This window comes from Mustela erminea, chromosome 14 (assembly GCF_009829155.1).
Source record: "Mustela erminea isolate mMusErm1 chromosome 14, mMusErm1.Pri, whole genome shotgun sequence".
Lineage (NCBI taxonomy): Eukaryota > Metazoa > Chordata > Mammalia > Carnivora > Mustelidae > Mustela > Mustela erminea.
The window spans coordinates 34978364-34999355 of record NC_045627.1 but is presented as its reverse complement, the minus strand read 5'-3'; the positions used below and the strand labels follow the sequence as shown (position 1 = coordinate 34999355).

The window sequence follows — 20992 nt, the reverse complement described above, 5'->3', positions numbered from 1 at the left end:
GGTGTCACTCTGTCTAATGTTCCCTTAGAATATCGTCCACCAATCTGATTTACAATCAGTAACCGACACAAATCATTCTAGGACAGAGGCCACACTATTATCTCCCACGTTGATATTTATTACATTAATAACATTTCTAGCAAAAACAAGTAACAAGGTCAATAACTGAATTCACATTGACAGGTTTCATTTTGATCCATTAGCCAATTTTGGGGAAAAAAGCCATATTGATCAAAGGGATTAAAAGTAAAAAGCACCTTTTCCTTGCTACACATAGTATTTTTTAATACAATGGCTCTAAAACTCCAGAGATCAAATGCAAAATCCAACTTCCAGGACTCTCATTTTAAAACTATCACATGGACTTGTCTCTTGTATTTGTTTAATCATTTATACAATTATTGAGAAACCATATGCTATACTGGGCAGAAAAACTGAAAATACAGCTGTGAGAATTATACTCCACAGTAAATACTTTTGTACTTACATTGGATTCTCATGTCACTGAGAATCTTAAGCTAGTCTAAGACATTTTGAGATAACTTACAACTATCACTTTTTTGGAAACATTTTTTTGGTACTTCAGTCAAGTGCTGAGTGAATTTATTCTAAAATCTAGGGCTAGAATTTTAAACTTCCAACATTCTCATCCCCAGGTAACACAATTATGAATATTCAGAAATCCAAGTACCTCAAGATCTTCAACATTTCATAGCTATGCCTGATAAATGACATTTGAAAAGAATGACTAAAATAGAAATTAGCTGAATTTACACTCCTGAAGCCACCTACACTCATCCTTAGGTTTTTATATTTACAGTACTGTCCAGGAGAAAAAAAGTTACACTATTTTCCAAGCTCTATTCCAGATGTCTGCTTATTAATAAGACTTGTAGTTTATGAAAAGGTGAACCATTGTCCTCTACAATTATACTATACTACTACTTGTAGAGCTAATAGTAAAATACATCAACCCAAATCTTAGGAAAGCAGCACATCCTCAAGAATAACTAGTATATAAAAAGTATCAACATCAGTGGTTTGAATATAAAAATTTATTTTTAAGTCAAAGTATGCAACAAATAAAACCTACAGAAAACAGATTTTTCCATCACAATCTGTTGCTTTACCAAATAATATTTTGAAAACACATTCCTTCAGTCATTATAAAGTTCTTAAAATACAAAAGAAATTAAATCTGTAAGAAAGTCTAGTAGACCAGACGCTATTGTCAGGACTTTTATGTTGGTGGTTATGCTTTAATACATGCCACGCCATCCACCTCCACTCATGCCCCCTTGCCCATAGTAACCGCCACTGCCTCCACCACCGCGGCCTTAAAAAACAAAAACAACAACAAAAACAACTTGTTAGAAACTATCAGTACATACTTCATTGATGATAATACATGAACTTAAAAAAGTGTCTACACACATGGGGACTAACATATCAAGCCACAGTAACCAATGACACTTACCATAACCACCCAAGCCATCAGGAGTGCCATATCCTCCACTGTAATTGTTACCCATTCCCATTCTTCCAACAGATCCATAACCTCCCTGATTATCTTTAAAAAGAAAAAAGAAAAAAAAAAGTGAGATTGACTGCTACATGTGTTAACTCTGCTCATTTAAAAAACTTTACCTACCCATTCCATCTCTGCCGTAGCCTCCCATTCCAGAACCTCCCATTCCAGAACCGCCTCCAGGAGTAGAATTCAAGAAGAGTTCAATGTACCGATGTTCTTTAAGACAAAGAGTAATAAGGAAGGAATGATGGATCAAAATTTATCAATAAAATGATAATTAGCTAATATTAATTAAGTTAGTATTAACCTGGGAATATATTCACATAATTCCTTGTGCAGTGATAAGATGAACACCAGAGGCTAAAACCTAACCTAGCATGTTTTGTTCAAATTGTACAAGGCTAAACGTAAAATGTGGTTGGGGCCTCCATTTCCTTATCTATAAAAGGGCTGATTCCTTATTTCGGAACCAGTTACTGTGCTGCTTAAAATACATTCCACGTCCAAAGAAATGAATTCAAATCATGTCATGAAAATAATGTCCATGAAAGATTACTACAAAGTGATTTGTGTGTAGCCAGGTTTACGAATCACTGGTCTGGGTAAAATTTAATGATTTAAAACCAGTTTGATGGCATACAGAAATAAGACAACTAACTTGATGGATGGGTTAAAAAGTCCCAATTTGCAAATGGCATGGGAACTCAAGAACATGCTAGTAATATACCTATTTTCCCTCTTTAATAACTTAAGCTTAGATAACCTGTTAAGTACTGAGTCTGAATTAACTCTTCAACCTCCCTCCCCGCCCCCTCGCCGTGAATGAAATCTTAACTTCTTAGAGGCCATATGGTTTCAGTCCCAATGACTACCAAGGGTTACTTACCTAAAAACCTTGTAGCATATTACATTTGAGAAATTACAAATGTTATTTTATAAACAAGTTCACACCTAAGAAACTAGATAGCAAGCCAAGGATACTTACGCATGTTATTCTTATCTTTAGACATGGCAGCTACAGCATCTTCATGTGTCACAAACTCTACATCTGCCTCTCCTGTTGCTCTGCCATCAGCTCCAATATCAATATGCACTCGTATTGGATTCAGTGGTGAGAAGAACTAAATAAGAGAAAACACTTACTAAATCACCATATACCTTGGTTTTCCCTCATTCATTAAAACAAATCTTTTTACTGCCTTGTATTGCAAAGCTAACAAGTCAACTACGAACATTCTAGGACCATAAACATGGAGGAAAATGCAAAAAAATTATTTCTTTAAAATAAACTCAGTCGGGGGCACCTGGGTGGCTCACTTGATTGAGCGTCTGCCTTCAGCTCAGGGTCCGGGGACGGAGCCCTGCATCAGGCTCCCTGCTCATGAGGTAGCCTGTTTCTCCCTCTGCTTGCTAGCTGAATGAAACAGAAATAAATATAACCTTTTAAGATAGCGAGCACAGGCAGGCAGAGTGACAAGCAGGCTTCCAGTCAAGCAAGGAGCCCGATGCAGGATTCGATCCTAGGACACCGGGACCACGACCTGAGCCAAAGGCAGCTGCCCAACTGACTGAGCCACCCAGACATCCCTATAATCTTTTTTTAAAAATAAAAAAATAAAATAAGCTAAATGAAAGGGGCGGGAGAGCTAAGTGATAATGGGAGAGGGGATCTGACCCAGAGCACAGTTTACTCTAAACAAATGAAAACATCTCATACGCTACCATTGAAAGGGAGGAGAATTAAGTCCTCCGTTCCTACTCCTCCCAAGGAAGTATTTCACAATTATCGTTTGAAGGATAAACAGGTAACCAGAGACTTAGAAACATGTGCAAAGAATTTAGGTGTTATGATTCAGACCAGTGGAATTTGACAAATTGACACAAACTGTACATGGATACCCCTAAAATGTATCACTTAGTTGTAAATCACAAGTTAATCAGGTTAAAGGGATCCTAAAAGGTACCTGAAACTTAGGACCAATGAGTTCCCTGTAAGATCTACAGGTACATTTCTTTTAGAGCCAGGTAACTAGTCCTGGCTTTGCAGGTCCCTAGATCTCTACTGCAACTACTCAATAGGTAAATGAATGGGTGTGACTAGATGCATATGTGCTGAAGTTCGCAGATACTCTAACCAACTTGAAACCAACCAGTTTTAAGTAAGCAGTAGCATCTATTCCCATTATTTTCACAGCTCCTAACTGTAATCATTCTGTAGCTACAAAGCTGAACCAAACAACTAAACCTTTTTCGCTTTGTACATTTTCCACTTTCAAAACCTGACACAAGGGCAACACTCTATGCTGATAAATCTTTTCCCTAAATTCTTAACTGGATTTTATGAATCTACTTCCTTGAATCCTAGGTAAGTCAGCATACAATGGACAAAAAAATATTCATTAACCAGTATAGATAAGAGTGTGTATATTTTTCCCTATTAAAGGCACTTGACGTAAAACTATAAAGAAAAAGAGAACATTAAGAACACTTCAAGATTAGATACCAGGATAAAAATTAAAAATTACTGATAAAATTACTAAAATCACTCACATTAGCAATGTCATTTTCAGTTGCACGAAAAGGTAATCCTCTCATATGTACAAAATGACCACCATGAAAACCTGAACTTGCATCACCAGCTCCACCATAGCCATGTCCTCCCATACCTAAGAGGATAAAATGTCCAATTATAATCCATTGAAACATGTAGTAAAGCATTTCAACAAACTTACTCCTGATACATACCTTTTCTTATTTAGACCTTTTTCTTTGACCAATTAATCTCAGGAGTTGATATGAGTATCAAAATCAAGAATTTACCTTTAAGTATACATCTATATAAAGCCCCACACAAGTATGCACTGAAATATGCTCAATCTGTCAATTTCATAGAAGTCACCAATTATCACCACTAAATGTTGTATAAAATATTTAACATTCACCTAAAAATGAGTATGTCTTTAATATGTTTACCTCTTCCATCTCTCATTCTGTCGTCAAAGCCATCATTTCCGTAGCCGTAATTATTATAGCCACCATAGTCATCAAAACCTCCATAACCTGTGTAATTTAATGAGAAAATACATGAATACATTTTTAAGAGATAAATTTTATAAACGATTTTATAAAATCATTTTGTGGTAAGTAGTCTAGTTATATTATTTTTACAAGTTTACAACTTGCAACTCAGTGCACGTAAAAAAAAAAGCAGCAGTTAGTAACAATCAGTGGAAAAAAAAAAATCCTAGAGTACATTTAAGACATCAAAATTAACTTTCATCCTGATGTCAAACAAAAAAAGTGTCAAAATATGCCAATATCTTCATTTTACTTTCTGTATAACTTATATAGGTGCAAATATGTGCATCAATCAAGTCCCATAGCTGGCTATTTTCATGAACAGGTTTTAAAACCTAGTAGGTACTGAAATTACTGCCATTTCTGTATTTCTTGACAAAGTGTCAGGAACATTAAGAAAATGACAACAGAACCTTTGTTCATTAGATACACATACCACCATCATATCCATCACCTCCTCGTCGCATTCTGTCATACATACTTCCACGCCCAGCTCCATAATAACCCCCTCTTCCTCCTATCGGTCTATCATATGGTCCCGGTCGCTGGCCCAGCAATCTTCTTGGTGGATCATAAAATCCTTTGATTTCACTCCTGCTACTTCTGAAGATCTCAATATACCTATTTAAAAATGTTTAAGGTACAGGTTTCAGCATAAATGTATTAGAATAAGTAAGATATTGGGCAAAAATTCAGTAAGTTTTTCTACATCTAGATACATAACCCAATTTAAATTGCCTAAATACACCATAAATTAACATTTTTATACCTACAAACTTAAATAATTAATATTTAAGTTTTACATAGACAAATTAGTCACTTGAAAACAATTCATGTAATATAAATATATTTTTAGCTTGTTTCCTTTAGTACATGATAGGTGTTTAGAGAAAACAGCTGATTATACAAAAGCATTTATCAACATCCTACAGAGAAATGGAAACAATCTAATTTTAATTTAAGCAAACTATTAGCATTAATTCCCCACCCAAATCTGTAGTTTTCAAGTTAAATTTAGATAATTATCAATTCTTTTAAACTACCCCAGAAAAATGTTATTGTAACCCCCCCATTAAGCAATAGTGACCCACAACCCCCAAAAATAAAAATTTAACACCATCCCAAACTCTCCATCCCCACCTGTGCCCTATTCTTTCCTTGTGTTTCCCCAGAGCATTTTCTGCTATCTCCTTTGAAGCAAACTGCACGAAGGCCTCCCCTGTGCTTCTCCCCTGGTAGTCCATCGTCAATGTTATCCCATTTGGCACGATTTCCAACCCTTTAACCCAAGGACAAATAACCCCATCAAGGGGAACAGTGTTAAAGGCTGAAACATTCCCATCTGAATCAAATATTTAAAACAAGTCTAAACAAAACAAAACAAAAACAAAACAAAAAAGCTTAAGTTTCCCATCACCCCATAATACAAGCGGAAGATTTTTTTCAAATATTATTGGATTACATTTTTTTTTGCAACCAGTCTTTTTAAATTACACACTAAAAGCTCACCTATAATACATTAAAAAGCTAAATTAAATTTAACTATGCTCCATATGGTAATTCATGGTTCATTTCATCATACATAATTACTCTCAATTAAGTTTATTGCACATTAGTTAGGTTTTACATATTCTACACATTCTGTATTCAGTATTAACTGGAGCATATTTCATAACTTAATACATTAACCAAGATATCATACTCAAAAAGTCCCCAAAACAAATGGGTCTTACAAATTAAAAACTGAGTAATACAATAAAAATATAAAATTAAAATACTACTAAACTTTGACTAATACTAGAGGTACCTTGAAAGAACTGAACTATTTCCTCTTTGCTGCAACCAAATGGCAGTCCACGAAGTCGTACTGTCCCATCACTAGCGTCATTTGGACCATTATGTTTCATAACCCAATCCATCTCAATAACGTTTGATTTAAATGCTATAAAAAATAAACAAGCACATAAAGCAGTCAATCAAAATATACTCTTGCTACAGGTACTGAAGAAACACCACTCAGTGGTGCACAACAGGAAATGTAACATATGGCTTGTTGACAATGCCACGGTTCAGCAACATGACACCTTCCCACTTTGGGGTAGGCAAAAAGACTGGGAAAAGTTAGTGATACCTGACCCTTCTCTCCAAAAAGTACCCAATTTCAAAGGACCAAATTTTATGTAATGCCCAATCTTAAGAAAATTTACACAATTCCAGTATCAGTCTTCAGATTCTCCCTATTTCCTGACTCTGTCATCTGTATCAACTCTAGCCTTTCCCTCATCTAATTTTCATTCACATTTCTCCAGGTTTTACTTATTATTCATCTGAGTTATGTAAAAAACTTAAAAACTTAATCACTCCAAAGCTGCACACTGCACCAATGTCCATTCACAGAAAGAGCCTAAGTCAGAAGTTCAGAGAGTACTTTTTTTGATGTTAGAAAAATGGCATTATAAAAAGTCTTTTTAGATGCACTTTTAGTTCTGAACACATCAAATTGTTTTTGAAGGAGGAAAAATTCTCAACTCTGTTTTAACTAAATCTCAACACTCCTCAAAAGCCAGTTTTAAAATGAGTTAATTAGGTGAGTTTTAAAATTGAGGTAAAATTCCACCCAAAAGTGAATGCTCTGCAACAGTATGGGTGTTTTTTGAAGCCACCTATTGGGAAGTTATTGGAGATAGTACATTCAAAACCAGTTCACTCACTGCTTTACATTTAAACACAAATTTTAAAATATGTAATACATTCACATTCAAGAAGTATTTTAGGGTACAGTGAAAAGCCCTCCTAACCCTCCAGAAAGAACCCATCCACACCCAGTTCCCTTCCCAAAAGACAACAACAATCCTTTCTTTTAGAATTCCACAACACTTCAAAGAGGCTAACGCAGAAGTCCTTCAGCTGCAAAAACTTACCAGACCTTACAAATTTCACTAAGCAGCTGTAGGAATCCTACTCACCTGAGTATTTCAAACCTTTCCCTCACCACCTCCTCCCCTGTAAACAAAACAATTTGTTCACTTGATTCCTTTATGCTTCAAGATAATTTCATATCAGTGTTCACTAATATTTGATTTCACACCATCTAATTATATCGGTCCAACTGTTAGAAGGAGCATCTGCAAAGAGTAAAAATTTTTTTTCCTAGAATACGTGCATTCAAAATAGCCTAATGTTGAAATTTTCTAAATGTGTTTATTAATCAAATACCTCTGCATTTAAATCAACTTTCATACTTGTTTTGCTTTTTAAAAGTCCCGAGAGTCACTCTAGACATAGAAATCCAAAGTGGGATGACTATGATTTTTGTTATCAGACGTTACAACTGATTTTCAGCACCTAAACAACATATTAATTTTTTTTGAGAAAGGGAGAAAGAGAATCTGGTTTTGAATCCCTATTCTGCCACTCACTGACTGATTAAAGCAAACTTAACCTCTATGTTCAGCTCTAAAATACAGCAGTGGTGCCCGTACCCCTCCAGACTGTTTTAAGACCTAAAATGCTCAGTCTACAACATGGTAATCAGTCAGTAACAGCCACTGCTATTGGATTTTAAGGGCCCCTCCTGTAAAATTACTGCAATAGACCACAAAATAAATAAATGAACTTTAAAAGGATGGAAAAGTATCCTGAGTCTTGAAAGCAAGTAAGGATAGGTACAAGTGGCTTCCAAAGTAAACGCAGGCTTAAGGACTCAAGATTCCTTAGGATTTGGGTGGGGCAGGGGGCAATGTTTACTACAGCACGTGTTAGCTAGATAAAAAAAATACTGTTCTGGAGTAGTTTCGAAACAAGTAGACCCTCAATCAGTTTGGGTTTGGCTTTAAAAAAAAAAAAAAAAAAAAAGGCCAAACAAAAAAACTAAAACAAAACAAAAACTCTTTCTTATTAAGGACAATTCAAGAATAGAACAGTAAATGGAGAGGATGTAACATCACATGTTACTTCCTCATGGAAAATATTAAGTATTTAGCAAAACCAATCTGTTGTGAAAAGACCTTAATGTGATACTTTTTATCATTTAGCCCATTTCTTTCTACAATGTAAAGACACTGGGGAAAAAAACCCACAAAAAAGGATGGAAATTAACTTTACTACAAAATTTAGCCCTTTCCAAGAAACACTAAGCAAGCAAAGTAGTTTTGATTTTTGGATCAGTCCATACCAAAGACACTTATAAACAAAGTATTAAGTCTATAAAAAAAAACCACACACACTATACTGTTAACGCAATTTTAAGTTGATGAGAAATTAACCAGATTCAGAAGACAAACTATTTATAGGATGACTCTCCACCCCAGGCATTTAAGAGCACAAAACATAAAGCCACACTAGACTTCTTCAAAACTCAAAATTTGATTGTAGAATTCTACTTCAAGAAAACCAAGACAAACTCTGAAGGCATACAAAAAGATCATCTGCTCTAATATGTTAATAAAGCTGTCTAGGAACTACCCAGAGTTTACTAATTATTCAGGATAATCCATTTCAACCTTTCTTTTCAACATCGTCATGACTATCTCAATTGTTTTAAGACTGCCAAGTGTTAGCACCAATTAAAAATACCAGCAGTTGAACTAGGATAACTGTAGTCAATTCTGAATAGAACTAAAATTTCCTAAAAGTTATGCTAAGTGAAAGAAGCCAGTCACAAAAGTCCACATATGTAGGATTTTAAATGGATGAAGTTTATGGTCTGTGAACTGTATCTCAAAGCTGCTAAGCACCTCTTAACAAAAATCAAATGAAACATCAAATTCCTTTGTAACACAGAGGCACAGACTATCTTCTTAAGTATAATATGTAGTTAGGGTGTGATGCACCAATAAATAACTTAATAAATGGTACCCCACTGGTCCTAAAAAAATGAACTTCGGAATTTGGCAAAAAGTGGTGATATGTCTAACTAAAATGAAAAATTTACATCATTTTCTCTTTCCAGTGTGCTTGCTCCTTAATTTTCAGTAGAAAAAGTAGACACACCACTAATACCTAAAATGAGGTGAAGTCTAAAATTATAAAGGAGTTCTCTTCTAAAACAAAGTTACCATCACCTACTGCAGCTCAGCCACTTATTTACCAAAATAAGAACACCAAAAAAACCCACATGATTATTAAAAATATAAAGGCAATCAGCAATCAGATGGATTTCCAGATTCCAGATGATGATGCAGAAAGAGGGCAGAAAAAAAGGTTTCTAAGGTAATCCAATTAGGAAAGCGGTTTTATCATGTACTATTTTACAGGACACTGGGCTTTTCCAAATGTTACCACAAACCAGACCGTCTTAAATAATACGAGGGTTTTTTCTTTTCTTTTTTTTTTAAGGCTGAAAAAACAGAGTTCCTGTAGGGATTCAGCTATTATTGGAAGCTTATTCTCAGGCTGCCTGTCACTTTGTACCTACTCAAGGAAAATTACAGACCCAGTTCTCTTGTGTTCTGAGGACCAAAAATCATCACACAACATGACTGGACTTTCTTTTTGTTATGTAGGCTTATTTTCTGGGTCAAAATATTACCACAGTCCTATAGTAAATAAAAAAACATGCTTAGCTACCAAAAGGAAAATAAACGCTAACTGTCTTTTTATATATTTTACTTCCACCGCCCTCTTTGCACAATATGTAGCCTTTGGAGATTTAATATTGAAAAGTCAGTAACTCAATTGCTACACAAACTTATGCCATCGCTGACTGTGTTCTAACAACTGTTTCCCAAAGGTAAAACTCCTACTTAAATTATAACCGAGTATGTGCCAAACTACACAAAACCATTGCTAAACCACCCACCCCCACCCAAAAGTTCAGAAAGCTCTAACACAGTTAACTAGTCCTAAACGACCTATTTGAAATATGCCCATTTCACATTCCTATTTGATAAGTCATCCGCTTTACTGCTTACAAAACAATTACCCACCAAGTGTTTAAGATAAATGTGAGAAGAAGGAAAAACAAACAAACCACCCTTTGGAAAATGAGTACGTACTCTTTTTCGAAGTTCCAAATCTGGAATATAAGGGCCGGCTAAGCGTCCTTTATTCCTCCCCGGAGACTTTCGTTTACTCGTTTATCTAGCGGCCCTAGAGACCAGAGAGCTAAGGAGAGTACGCCCCTTTCCCCCCCTCATCCCCACCTCTCCGTCCGGCAGCCAAGCCTGGCTTTAAAACCTTCGCCACCGGGCGGCGGAATTACAAAGGAGGCCGTCTGCCTCCTTTGTCCTGGATTTGGGAGTTGAGCGCCTTCGTCGCCATTGGCTTTCCTCCCCCAGCTCCAGCCTCTCTCATCTTGGGAATCTGCGTCAGAAGTCACTCGCAGTCCCGCCAGCCCCGGTAGCCCAGCAGAGACTGCGGAGGAAGGGAGGCCGCGGTGGGAGGCCAGGCCCATCCGGCGCCATTTCCATCGGGAGCGCGCCCGCCAGCCCAGGACCTCCCCCACCCAAGTGCCCAGCCTTTCCCTGCTCGCTTCGTTCCCCACCCTCATCCCTTCCGGGGTGCTCTGACCTCCCCCCCGGCCTTCTAAATCAGTTTTCGGAAGCTGAAGGGCAAAAAGTATTAACAGAGGGGAAGGGCGGGAAGCCGAGGTGGCCGCGCCACCGTACCCAAAATGGCGGCGGCCAAACCAGCAGGGAAAGAGGGGAAATGCTGGATGACCCCCACTCCGGTCCTCAGTTTCGTTCACTGAATTTCACCCGAGCAAGTCCTCCCCACGGAAGGCCGCCCTCCCTGAAGTGGGAGATCGCCTGGGAGGCGCAGTCTGGCCGACTCCGAGCGGCGACCTCCACACTTCCCCCCCACACACCCCACCCCCTCCCAGTCTCTCTTTCGTCCTTCTCCCGACTCCGCTCTCGACACTACCAGCCCAACCTACCCCCTTTTACTTCAGATACCCTGTCGAGCGACAGTAACGCCGACTCCGGTACTCGCGGGGTCGGTCGGGAAGAGGAAGAAGTCGCTCGCCTCGTGTAGCGCTCGCCACAACGGTTCTTCCAACCGTCTCCAGCAGCAGCAACCGCTAAGGGAGCTGCGCAGCAGAGAGACTGGCTTGGGGGGATGGGAGAGAGCGAGCGAGAAGGAGGGGGTGGGGCGAGAGCAACGAAGACTGGCCGGCCCACTCTCGCGAGATAAGAGATCCGATCCCGCGTTGGCGCTACGGCAAGAAATGCGCTTGCGTGCTAATGGGTTGTCCAGTTTGTTGGGGTAGGAGTGGAAAGTAGTCGGGCTCGTCCAGTTAGAAAAAGACGCGGATTACTGTAAGACTGTTAAATGCCTAGAGCTTACCTTTCTGCCCACTCTGGAAGGATGTGAAGTGGCAGCAATTGTGTGCGCGTGTTGAAGCGGTTCGGAGAAGTTCGATTCTCTGTCCGCACCAAGAACAAATTCCGTAGAGGCCCCACCCTTACCCCAGCGTCACCGGTAGAGAAGGGTTGCCACGTGGTTCGGCGGCCAAATGCGAAGGAGGGCTTTTCTTGTCAGGTTTGCGTTATGCAGTAAAAATAAGTGTTTTACTCCTGCGAAGATAAAGTGTCCACCAGACCCCCATTTTGGCTCTTGGCCTGGGGCTCCTCTTCTCTGCCCTGACACTAAGGCAACCGGCCTCACCCCACTCCCCACCAGCGGGTCTCCTTCGCTGAGTCCTCTTGATTTCAGATTTCCTCTGATAGTCCCAAGAGAAAGTACTCACTTTCTCCTTGTGCCTTCCTTTTTCATCTCTCCTCCTGATTTTAATGAAGTATAATTAACATACAGTGTTCGATTAGTTTTAGGCAGACAACACTGATTGGACAACTCTTTCTCAGTGCTCATTAAGAAAAGTGTAGTCACCATCTGTTACCATATAACATTATTCTATACTATTGACTATATTCCCAATTCTGGGCTTTTCATCTCTGTGACTTACTTTATAACCAATTTTGTACCTCCTAATCCCTTATATCTATTTCTTTTTTTTTTTAAGATTTTATTTATTTATTTGACAGAGAGAGATCACAAGTAGGCAGAGAGGCAGGCAGAGAGAGAGAGGAGGAAGCAGGCTCCCTGCTGAGCAGAGAGCCCGATGTGGGACTCGATCCCAGGACCCTGAGATCATGACCTGAGCCGAAGGCAGTGGCTTAACCCACTGAGCCACCCAGGCGCCCCCCCCTTATATCTATTTCACCCATTCCCTCTGCAGCCACCAGTTTGTTCTCCCCACTGAACTCATTTGTTCATTTTTGTTTGTTTGTTTCATCTCTTTATAACCTCAGTGACAAATCAGGCACTCATGACTGAGGAATTCGGGTTATTTTCTTTCTTTCTTTTAAAGATTTTATTTATTTATTTGAGAGAGAGACAGGGAGAGAGAGCATGAGTGAGGAGAAGGGCAGAGAGAGAAGCAGACTCCCCGTGGAGCTGGGAGCCCGATGCGGGACTCGATCCCGGGACTCCAAGATCATAACCTGAGCCGAAGGCAGTTGTCCAACCAACTGAGCCACCCAGGTGTCCCTCGGGTTGTTTTCTAAATAGGGCTTTGCATTCTTGACAATTGCGTGTACAAGTGATACCTAATACTTTGGGGTTATGCTGGCCTACCCCCAGGGTCCTTAGGGACACCTTACGACTTTTTTTTAATTAAAAAAAAAATGCAAGCCACATTTCTTTGGGGAGGATGCAGGGTGGTCCTGGTAAAGAGATCAATGCAAGGTGAAGTGCTAATGTAGGAACCATTATGAAGTGCAAGGGAGGGAAAGAAATGAATTTGAACACAGGGATGTTCCTTGTAGGCTGGAAATGTGGACCAAACTCTGTTGCAGGCCTTTAATATCCAGCCAAAGACCTGGTACTTTGTACTGCAGATGTTGGGAAGCCCTTGGGGTGGAATGAGGGATGTATAAGCGGTGTTAGCAGTGGAGAAGCTTGAATAATTTTTTTACCTCATGAGATCTCAAATGTGTATGGTGGAGGCAGTTACCTCCACCAGTTACCCGCATGTAATGGACATTTCCATGTCATGGTTTAATTCACCTTCAAATCTGCTTTAGACAAGTGTGGGACAGTAAGAATTGGCTAGGTCATAGTGCCCTATGCTTTTCTTCACCCCACTCCCTCAAAATACTTCTTAGGTAAAGGGGGATGGGACAGTGTGGTCATCATTACAAGACACAAAAACAAAACCTGATAATGTAACATTATGGTCCATATTTATTAAGAGTTTGCTTGTGGAGCGCCTGGGTGGCTCAGTGGGTTAAAGCCTCTGCCTTCTGCTCAGGTCATGATCCCAGGGTTCTGGGATGGAGCCCTGTATTGGCTCTCTGCTCAGAGGGGAGCCTGCTTCCCCCACGCCTTTGCTTCCCTCTCTGCCTGCTTGTGATTTCTGTTAAATAAAAAAAATAAAATCTTAAAAAAAAAAGTTTACTTGAGCTAGTGCTGTGCTCAATCCACTGATTCCTTATAATCCTAAAGGATAATTATTATTATTGTCCCCATTTTACAGTGAGATACCGGAGTTTGAGAAGTATGAAAACTCGTTTAAGATCACACACCTAGGGGCGCCTGGGTGGCTCAGTGGGTTAAGCCGCTGCCTTCGGCTCAGGTCATGATCTCAGGGTCCTGGGATCGAGTCCCGCATTGGGCTCTCTGCTCAGCAGGGAGCCTGCTTCCTCCTCTCTCTCTCTCTGCCTGCCTCTATGCCTACTTGTGATCTCTCTCTGTCAAATAAATAAATAAAATCTTTAAAAAAAAAAAAAAAGATCACACACCTAGTGGGTGATTCAGTTGGTTAAGCATCTGCCTTTGGCTGAGGTCATGATCCCAGGGTCCTGGGATTGAGTCCTGCAGCCAGTGGGCTTCCTACTCAGTGGGGAATCTTTCTTTCCCTCTGCCCCTTTCCCCTTCTCCTGCTTGCTCTCTCTCTCTCTGTCTCTCTCAAATAAGTACATAAAGTCTTTTTTTTTTTTTTTTTAAGGGTCACTCACCTAGTGAAGAAGCTAGAATTTGAATCTAAATGGTTTTACTCAAGGGCCTAATGTCTTAAAGCACTCTGGACCTTCTTGGTGTTGCAAGGAACTTAACTATCCATTCAAGGAACAAGCATCATTTTAGGCAAATTGAAGTTACTTCCCCTAACAAACATTATCAACTAAGGGGAACTGCAGTTAATGGTTCATTGGCTGGAGACTTTTTTTTTTTTTTTAAGTTTTTTATTTTTTAATTTTTTTAAAATAGTTTGCATTTTAAAGATTTTATGTATTTATTTGACAGAGAGAAATCACAAGTAGATGGAGAGGCAGGCAGAGAGAGAGACAGAGAGAGGGAAGCAGGCTCCCTGCTGAGCAGAGAGCCCGATGCGGGACTCGATCCCAGGATCCTGAGATCATGACCTGAGCCGAAGGCAGCGGCTTAACCCACTGAGCCACTCAGGCGCCCCGGCTAGAGACTTTTGAACAGGTCTGAAATTTGATGTCCTGGTGTCACTGACACCTTGAGCCCCTCTCCACAGTTAAAGAATTTTGCTATATTATTAAGAGTCCAGGCTACCACACCTTAGATGGAGTTCTTCCCTCGGTACAAGTTACATCACTATTTTACTCTTTCAGTCTTTCAACCTGATTTAGTAGATGGAATTCTGTAATCCCTTTCACCCCTTGCCTGAATTCAAACAATGTATTTAGTGCCTGATTGAGTTTGGCATTCTTTCCACGTAATTTGTATGATTACAGGCCATGTTTTCTTTGCGTTTTGGCCGCAACTCCCTTTTATCAGGCACTCTGCTGTTTGCCAGTGTGAATGCTTAGGAAGGACTTGAAATTAGTACATTCATTCCTTTGCTTTTTTATTATTACAGCAAGTAAAAGGCTTTGAATTTTTAAAAAAATATACACTAATTTTGGGGCAAACCTAGTCTTTTTTTAAAAATGATTTTTGTTTTTATTTATTTATTTTAAGTAATCTCTATACCCAATCTGGGCTTGAACCCACATCCCAGAGATGAAGAGTCTCATGCTCTACCAACTGAACCAGACAGGCACCCTAGGGGCAAATCTAATTTTTATTTGGCTTCCTATTTTACTGCTTCCCCCCACCTCACCAAAAAAAGTCTATCAACTATTCCCATTTGCAAATTGTATTCTGTAAGTCTTGGTGAGATTGGTTCACCACCGCTCCAGTGATCCCTACAGAATTGTTTCCAGATTGATCTCTGTGGAATTGTTTCCATAGAGATAGTTAGAACTGAGGGCTCCCAGCTGCTTTCAGGATTTTGTTTTCTCTTTGTCTTCTTTTCTGTTATTTCAGTGCTTCAGTGCTTTCCTGTTAGCGTAGAGATCAGAGGTTCTGTGGAGAGGATCTTGTTAGAGGCCATAATGAGAGAAAAGATGAAAAAGGAGAAGGAAATGGAAGTACCCACAACACTAAGAGGAAAACAAGAAAACGAACATGTGATTATGTATTACACCATCAGGATGAAGAGGAGAGGAAAATTCCATGCAGAGCCCAGAGAAAGAGAAAGAAAGAGAAATTGAAAGACCATGCACCCTTCTGGGAGAGAGAAGGCATATTCACTAAAAATTAAGATAGTTGTTTGCATGACCCCAATGGCATTCTAAAATAACAAAAACTGGGTTAACATAATCTTTTTGCCATTATGGAAAGCAAATAAGCTAAAAAAAGGTAGCAAAACCCACAAATAAGTTTCTAGGAGTATGTTTAATTAGTTGATGCTTTTTTAACACTAAATCTGCCTTACTGAGTAGTTTGTGAAATGCTTTTTCATATTTATCTACTATCTTTAGACAGGAGTGATCTTCCTTGTCATGATTCAAAATTTCTCAAGGCAAGGCTTAATTACACAGCTTACATTCTTGATACTGTTTTGTTTCAGTCATCAAAGTGTTCATTCTGGAATTCGGGAAACCAAAAGGTCTCTTCCAATTTTAATTATTATACAATAAGTAAACAAATGGAAACCTAAAAGGAAGAAAACACCTAATATACTTTCTCTGATTTTTAAAAATAATCAGAAGTATTGAGCATTCTTTTTGTTGTAGTGGATTGTTGTGAAGAACAGGGACAACAGGTACAAAAGATAGCTACTTAGGAGTTTAAATCAGATTATTGTACAGCTTTTAATGTGTCAGAAGCACATTAATAACTTAGAAGCAGCACAGATAATAAGAGTATCAGACTGTTTCCCATTGATCTTAAATTTCTGAGGGGTAAATGGAAATATAGTTTTCATTATATATATACCTATGTCTCTCAGTGTACAAACAATGATGGTTATATTGTGGGTAGAGCATTTTAAGTAACTTTTCTTTTCTTTTTTTTTTTAAGTAGGAGCTTGAACTCATGACCCTTCGATGGAAACCTGAGCTGAGATCAAGAGTCAGATGCTTAACTGCCAGAGCCATGCAGGCACTAATTTTCAGTATAGTCTAGGAACATTATTATTTTATGGACCAAGAAATAGAAGAACCAAAAGATAAATTAATGCTTCCAAGTTTACAAAGAAAATCAATGGCAAAAGAATTATCTTCATAATCAAAGATTCAGACATGTCTTGGTTCCAATCCCAGCTTTGACACTTCCCTACCAGCTGCTTGATTCTGAGGCATTTAACTTTTCTGAACCTGTTTTTATTTTATTTTTTTTTATTATAAGATTTTATTTATTTATTTGACAGAGAGATCACAAGTAGACAGAGAGGCAGACAGAGAGAGAGAGAAGCAGGCTCCCCGCTGAGCAGAGAGCCCGATGCGGGGCTCGATCCCAGAACCCTGGGATCATGACCTGAGCCGAAGGCAGAGGCTTGAACCCACTGAGCCACCCAGGCGCCCCAGTCTGAATCTGTTTTTAAATCTCTAAAATGGGTGGTTAGGTTGTTGTGTAAGGTAGATATTAGTAATTGAAATGATAATTCTAGTCCCATCCTCTTTCATGGATGTGTATCATGTTAGTAAATGTGGCTCATTATTGATAAATACATTTCAACAGTGAATTTAATAGAATTTTTTGGGAGTGTCCTAAGCGCTGTGTTGGGGGGCAGCAAATTATTTCAGGGAAATCTGTGAACTCATATGAATACCAAGTATCACCTCTGGATAGAATAAGTAATATGTCACATGTAATGTAGTGCTGTTTTTTTAGTATAGGCAGATACAGTTGCTGTTAATGGAAATTGGGGGGTTATGGGTAACTGGGAAATGGACTTTTAAAAAAAAGATTTTATTTATTTATTTGACAGAGCACAAGCAGGGGAAGCAGCAAGAAGAAAATCAACATGACTTATCAGTGATAGTGTTAGCCTTGGTCACCTGGCTGAAGTAGTATCATCTGGTATTTCTTTGTCTGGATGTACAATCAGCCATTTCTCCATGAAGCTTCAGTTCCTTTTATTATCGAGGAATATTGTTTAATTTTCACATTTCCCCAAACTTCCTTTTCCTTTTGTTGTTGATATGTAATTTCATTCCATTGTTCTTAAAGGACATACTTTTTATGATTCCAAGTATTTAAATTTACTGGGACTTAATAAACCTAAAAAAAATTTACAGGGACTTGTTTTATGGCCTAACATATAATCTATTTTGGAGACTGTTCCATGTGCACTTGAGAAGAACATATTGTTTACTTCTATTGGGAGATGTTGTACAGATGTCTGTTAGGGCTAGTTGGTTACAGTGTTATTAAAGTCTTCTGTTTTTTTCCTGATCTTCTGTCTAGTTGTTCTGTTACTGAAAGTAGGCTGTGAAATCTCCAACTCTTATTATTAAATTGTCTATTTCTCTGATTCTGCCAGATTTTGCTTCAAATGTTTTGGGGTTCTATTGTTAGGTGCATATATGTTTGTAATTATTATATAGTCCTAATGAATTGATCCTTTTATCATTATAAAATGTCTTTGTTTCTAGCAACAACTTTTGTCTTTAAAGTTTTTTGTCAGAGCGCCTGAGTGGGTCAGTTGTCAAGTGTCTGCCTTCAGCTTGGGTCATGATCCCAGGGTTCTGGCATCTAGCCCCACATCAGGTTCCCTGGTCAGTGGGGAGCCTGCTTCTCCCTTTCCTACTCCCCCTGCCTGTGTTCCCTGTCTCGTTGTGTCTCTCTCTGTCAGATAAATAAAATATTAAAAAAAAACAAAGTCTATTTTGTCTGATACTAGTAGTCACTTCAGCTTCATTTTGGTTACCTTTTATGTGTCATATCTTTCCCATTTTTTTTACTTTCAACCTATTTATGTCTACGAATTTAAAGTGTGTCTCTCAGAGAAATCACAGTTAGACATTAAAAAAAAATCAATTCTGCTGATCTCTGCCTTTTGGTTAGAGAGTTTATTCCATTTACATTTGATATAGTTACTGATAAAGTAGGTTTTAAGTCTGCCATTTCCTATTTGTTTTCAACATGTCTTATGTCTTTATTGTTTCTATATTCCTTCATTACTGCTTTCTTTTGTGTTAACTACATATTTTGTATCTACTATACTACATATATGAATTTGTGCATATACTATTTCATATATATATTAATATATATAAAGAACATATGTATATTTCTTTTTTTTTAGAGAAAAATTCTTCTCTAAAAGTTCTTTTTTTAAAAAAAAGATTTTATTTATTTATTTGACAGACAAGAGATCACAAGTAGGCAGAGAGGCAGGCAGAGATAGAGGAGGAAGCAGGCTCCCTGCCAAGCAAAGAGCCCAGTGTGGGACTCGATCCCAGGACTACAAGATCATGACCTGAGCTGAAGGCAGAGGCTTAACCCACTGAGCCACCCAGGTGCCCTATATGTATATTTCTTGTAAGCATGCACGGGTTTGTTTGGTGCCAAAACCTGGGACCAAATGTAAGCATGCATTTGCAAGTATACATAAAAAGAACAGAAGGATATATATAAATAAATAAGGCTACAAATTTTTTTTTTTTTAAAGATTTTATTTATTCATTTGACACAGAGAGATCACAAGTAGGCAGAGAGGCAGGCAGAGAGAGAGAGAGGAGGAAGCAGGCTCCCCGCGGAGCAGAGAACCCGATGTGGGACTCGATCCCAGGACCCTGAGATCATGACCTGAGCCGAAGGCAGCGGCTTAACCCACTGAGCCACCCAGGCGCCCAAGGCTACAAATTTTTAAGAATTATTTTGTTTGCTTATCCCTAAGACCCATAACATTAAAAAACTCACTATTTCCCACCATTGCTCAAGTTAAACCCAAGTAGTAGATATAGAGATCGTATTTTTTCTTTAAAGACTAGACTCACTTTTACCATTAATTGCAAGATAGAGCAAAACTTCACCTGTGCTTTACAAAAAGATTGATGAATCTTTAACTATGTGACTACTCAAAAATTCACAATTCAAAATATAAATATGCAATATAGTTGAGTAGTCAAATATAGCTTCTTTATAGAGCAATAGAAAGAGCCTAAGCAATTTTGGCATCTGTTGAGTGTTTTATTACTGCAAACAAAATACTGAATCATGTTTTTATTACTTAGATTCATAACATCAGGTCATAATTTATTTTCTGCAGTCCATTCTAACTCCTTGAACTTCTTATGGGGCAAGAATGTGGGTCTTAATTTCAAGTAGTCCAAGTATTTTTTTAAATTAACTAATTTTTTAAAAGACTTTATTAATTTTTATTTGTCAGATAGAGAGAGAGAGAGTGAATGAGCAGGGGGAGCAGCAAGCAGAGGGAGAAGCAGGCTCCCTGATGTGGGACTCAATCCTAGAATCCTGGGATCACTACCTGAGCTGAAGGCAGACACTTAACAGACTGAGCCACCCAGGGGCCCAGTTTTTTTGTTTTTTTTTGACAGAGAGAGAGCGAGGGAGCGAGACCACAAGCATAGGGAGCACAGGCAGAGGCAGAAGCAGGGAGCCCAGTGTTGGTCTTCATCCCGGGACCCTGGGATCATGACCTGAGCCAAAGTCAGACACTTAATAACCAACTGAGCCATCCAGACACCCCAAATAGTCAAAGTATTTTTTAAAATTTTGGTTGATAGGGCACCTGGGTGGCTCAGTCTGTTAAACATCAGACTCTTGGTTTCAGCTCAGGTCATGATCTCAGGGTTCTGAGGTTGAGCACTGTGTCAGGCGTCCCCACTCAGCTGGGAGTCTGCTTGAGATTCTTTCTCTCCCTCTTCCTCTGCCCCTTCCCCTCCTCACACACACACTCTTTCTCTAAAATAAATCTATGTATATTTATTTATTTTTAACAGATTTTATTTATTTGACAGAGAGATACAGGTGAGAGAGGGAGCACAAGCAGGGGCAGTGGGAGAGGGAGAAGAAGGCTTCCTGCTGAGCAGAGATCCTGATGTGTGCAGGGCTCCATCCCAGGACCCTGAGGCATGACCTGAGCTGAAGGCAGATGCCTAATGACTGAGCCACCCAGAT

The 20992-nt window shown here is 38.9% G+C and overlaps 1 protein-coding gene across 9 annotated transcripts; it reads right to left on the bottom strand.

Annotated features, from left to right (window-relative positions):
• Positions 1–95: 95 nt before the first annotated feature.
• Positions 96–12008, bottom strand: HNRNPH3 (heterogeneous nuclear ribonucleoprotein H3). 9 transcript variants are annotated; one of them, XM_032314113.1, is made up of 10 exons: positions 11897–12008; positions 6417–6551; positions 5750–5888; positions 5046–5230; positions 4505–4591; positions 4082–4197; positions 2517–2652; positions 1652–1747; positions 1478–1570; positions 96–1336 (listed from the first exon to the last, which is right to left on the bottom strand). In XM_032314113.1, exons 2-10 carry the CDS (start codon positions 6526–6528, stop codon positions 1260–1262), a joined length of 1041 nt encoding a protein of 346 aa, XP_032170004.1. In that variant the 5' UTR covers positions 6529–6551; positions 11897–12008; the 3' UTR covers positions 96–1259. The 9 variants fall into 9 exon arrangements, with proteins under 9 accessions (XP_032170004.1, XP_032170002.1, XP_032170007.1 ...); XM_032314111.1 differs by lacking the exon at positions 11897–12008 and adding an exon at positions 11487–11652; XM_032314116.1 differs by lacking the exon at positions 11897–12008 and adding an exon at positions 11487–11652 and having other exon boundaries at positions 5091–5230.
• Between the last annotated feature and the right edge of the window lie 8984 nt (positions 12009–20992).

Bases quoted from the DNA above. Each gene is read 5' to 3' on its own strand.
- HNRNPH3 (XM_032314113.1), bottom strand. From the start codon at position 6,528: ATGGATTGGGTTATGAAACATAATGGTCCAAATGACGCTAGTGATGGG. The intron at 5,231-5,749 runs GTGGGGATGGAG...ATTTTTAAATAG, and splicing joins AAGGAAAGAATAGGGCACAG to GTATATTGAGATCTTCAGAA. The intron at 4,592-5,045 runs GTATGTGTATCT...TAAATTACACAG, and splicing joins AGGTGATGGATATGATGGTG to GTTATGGAGGTTTTGATGAC.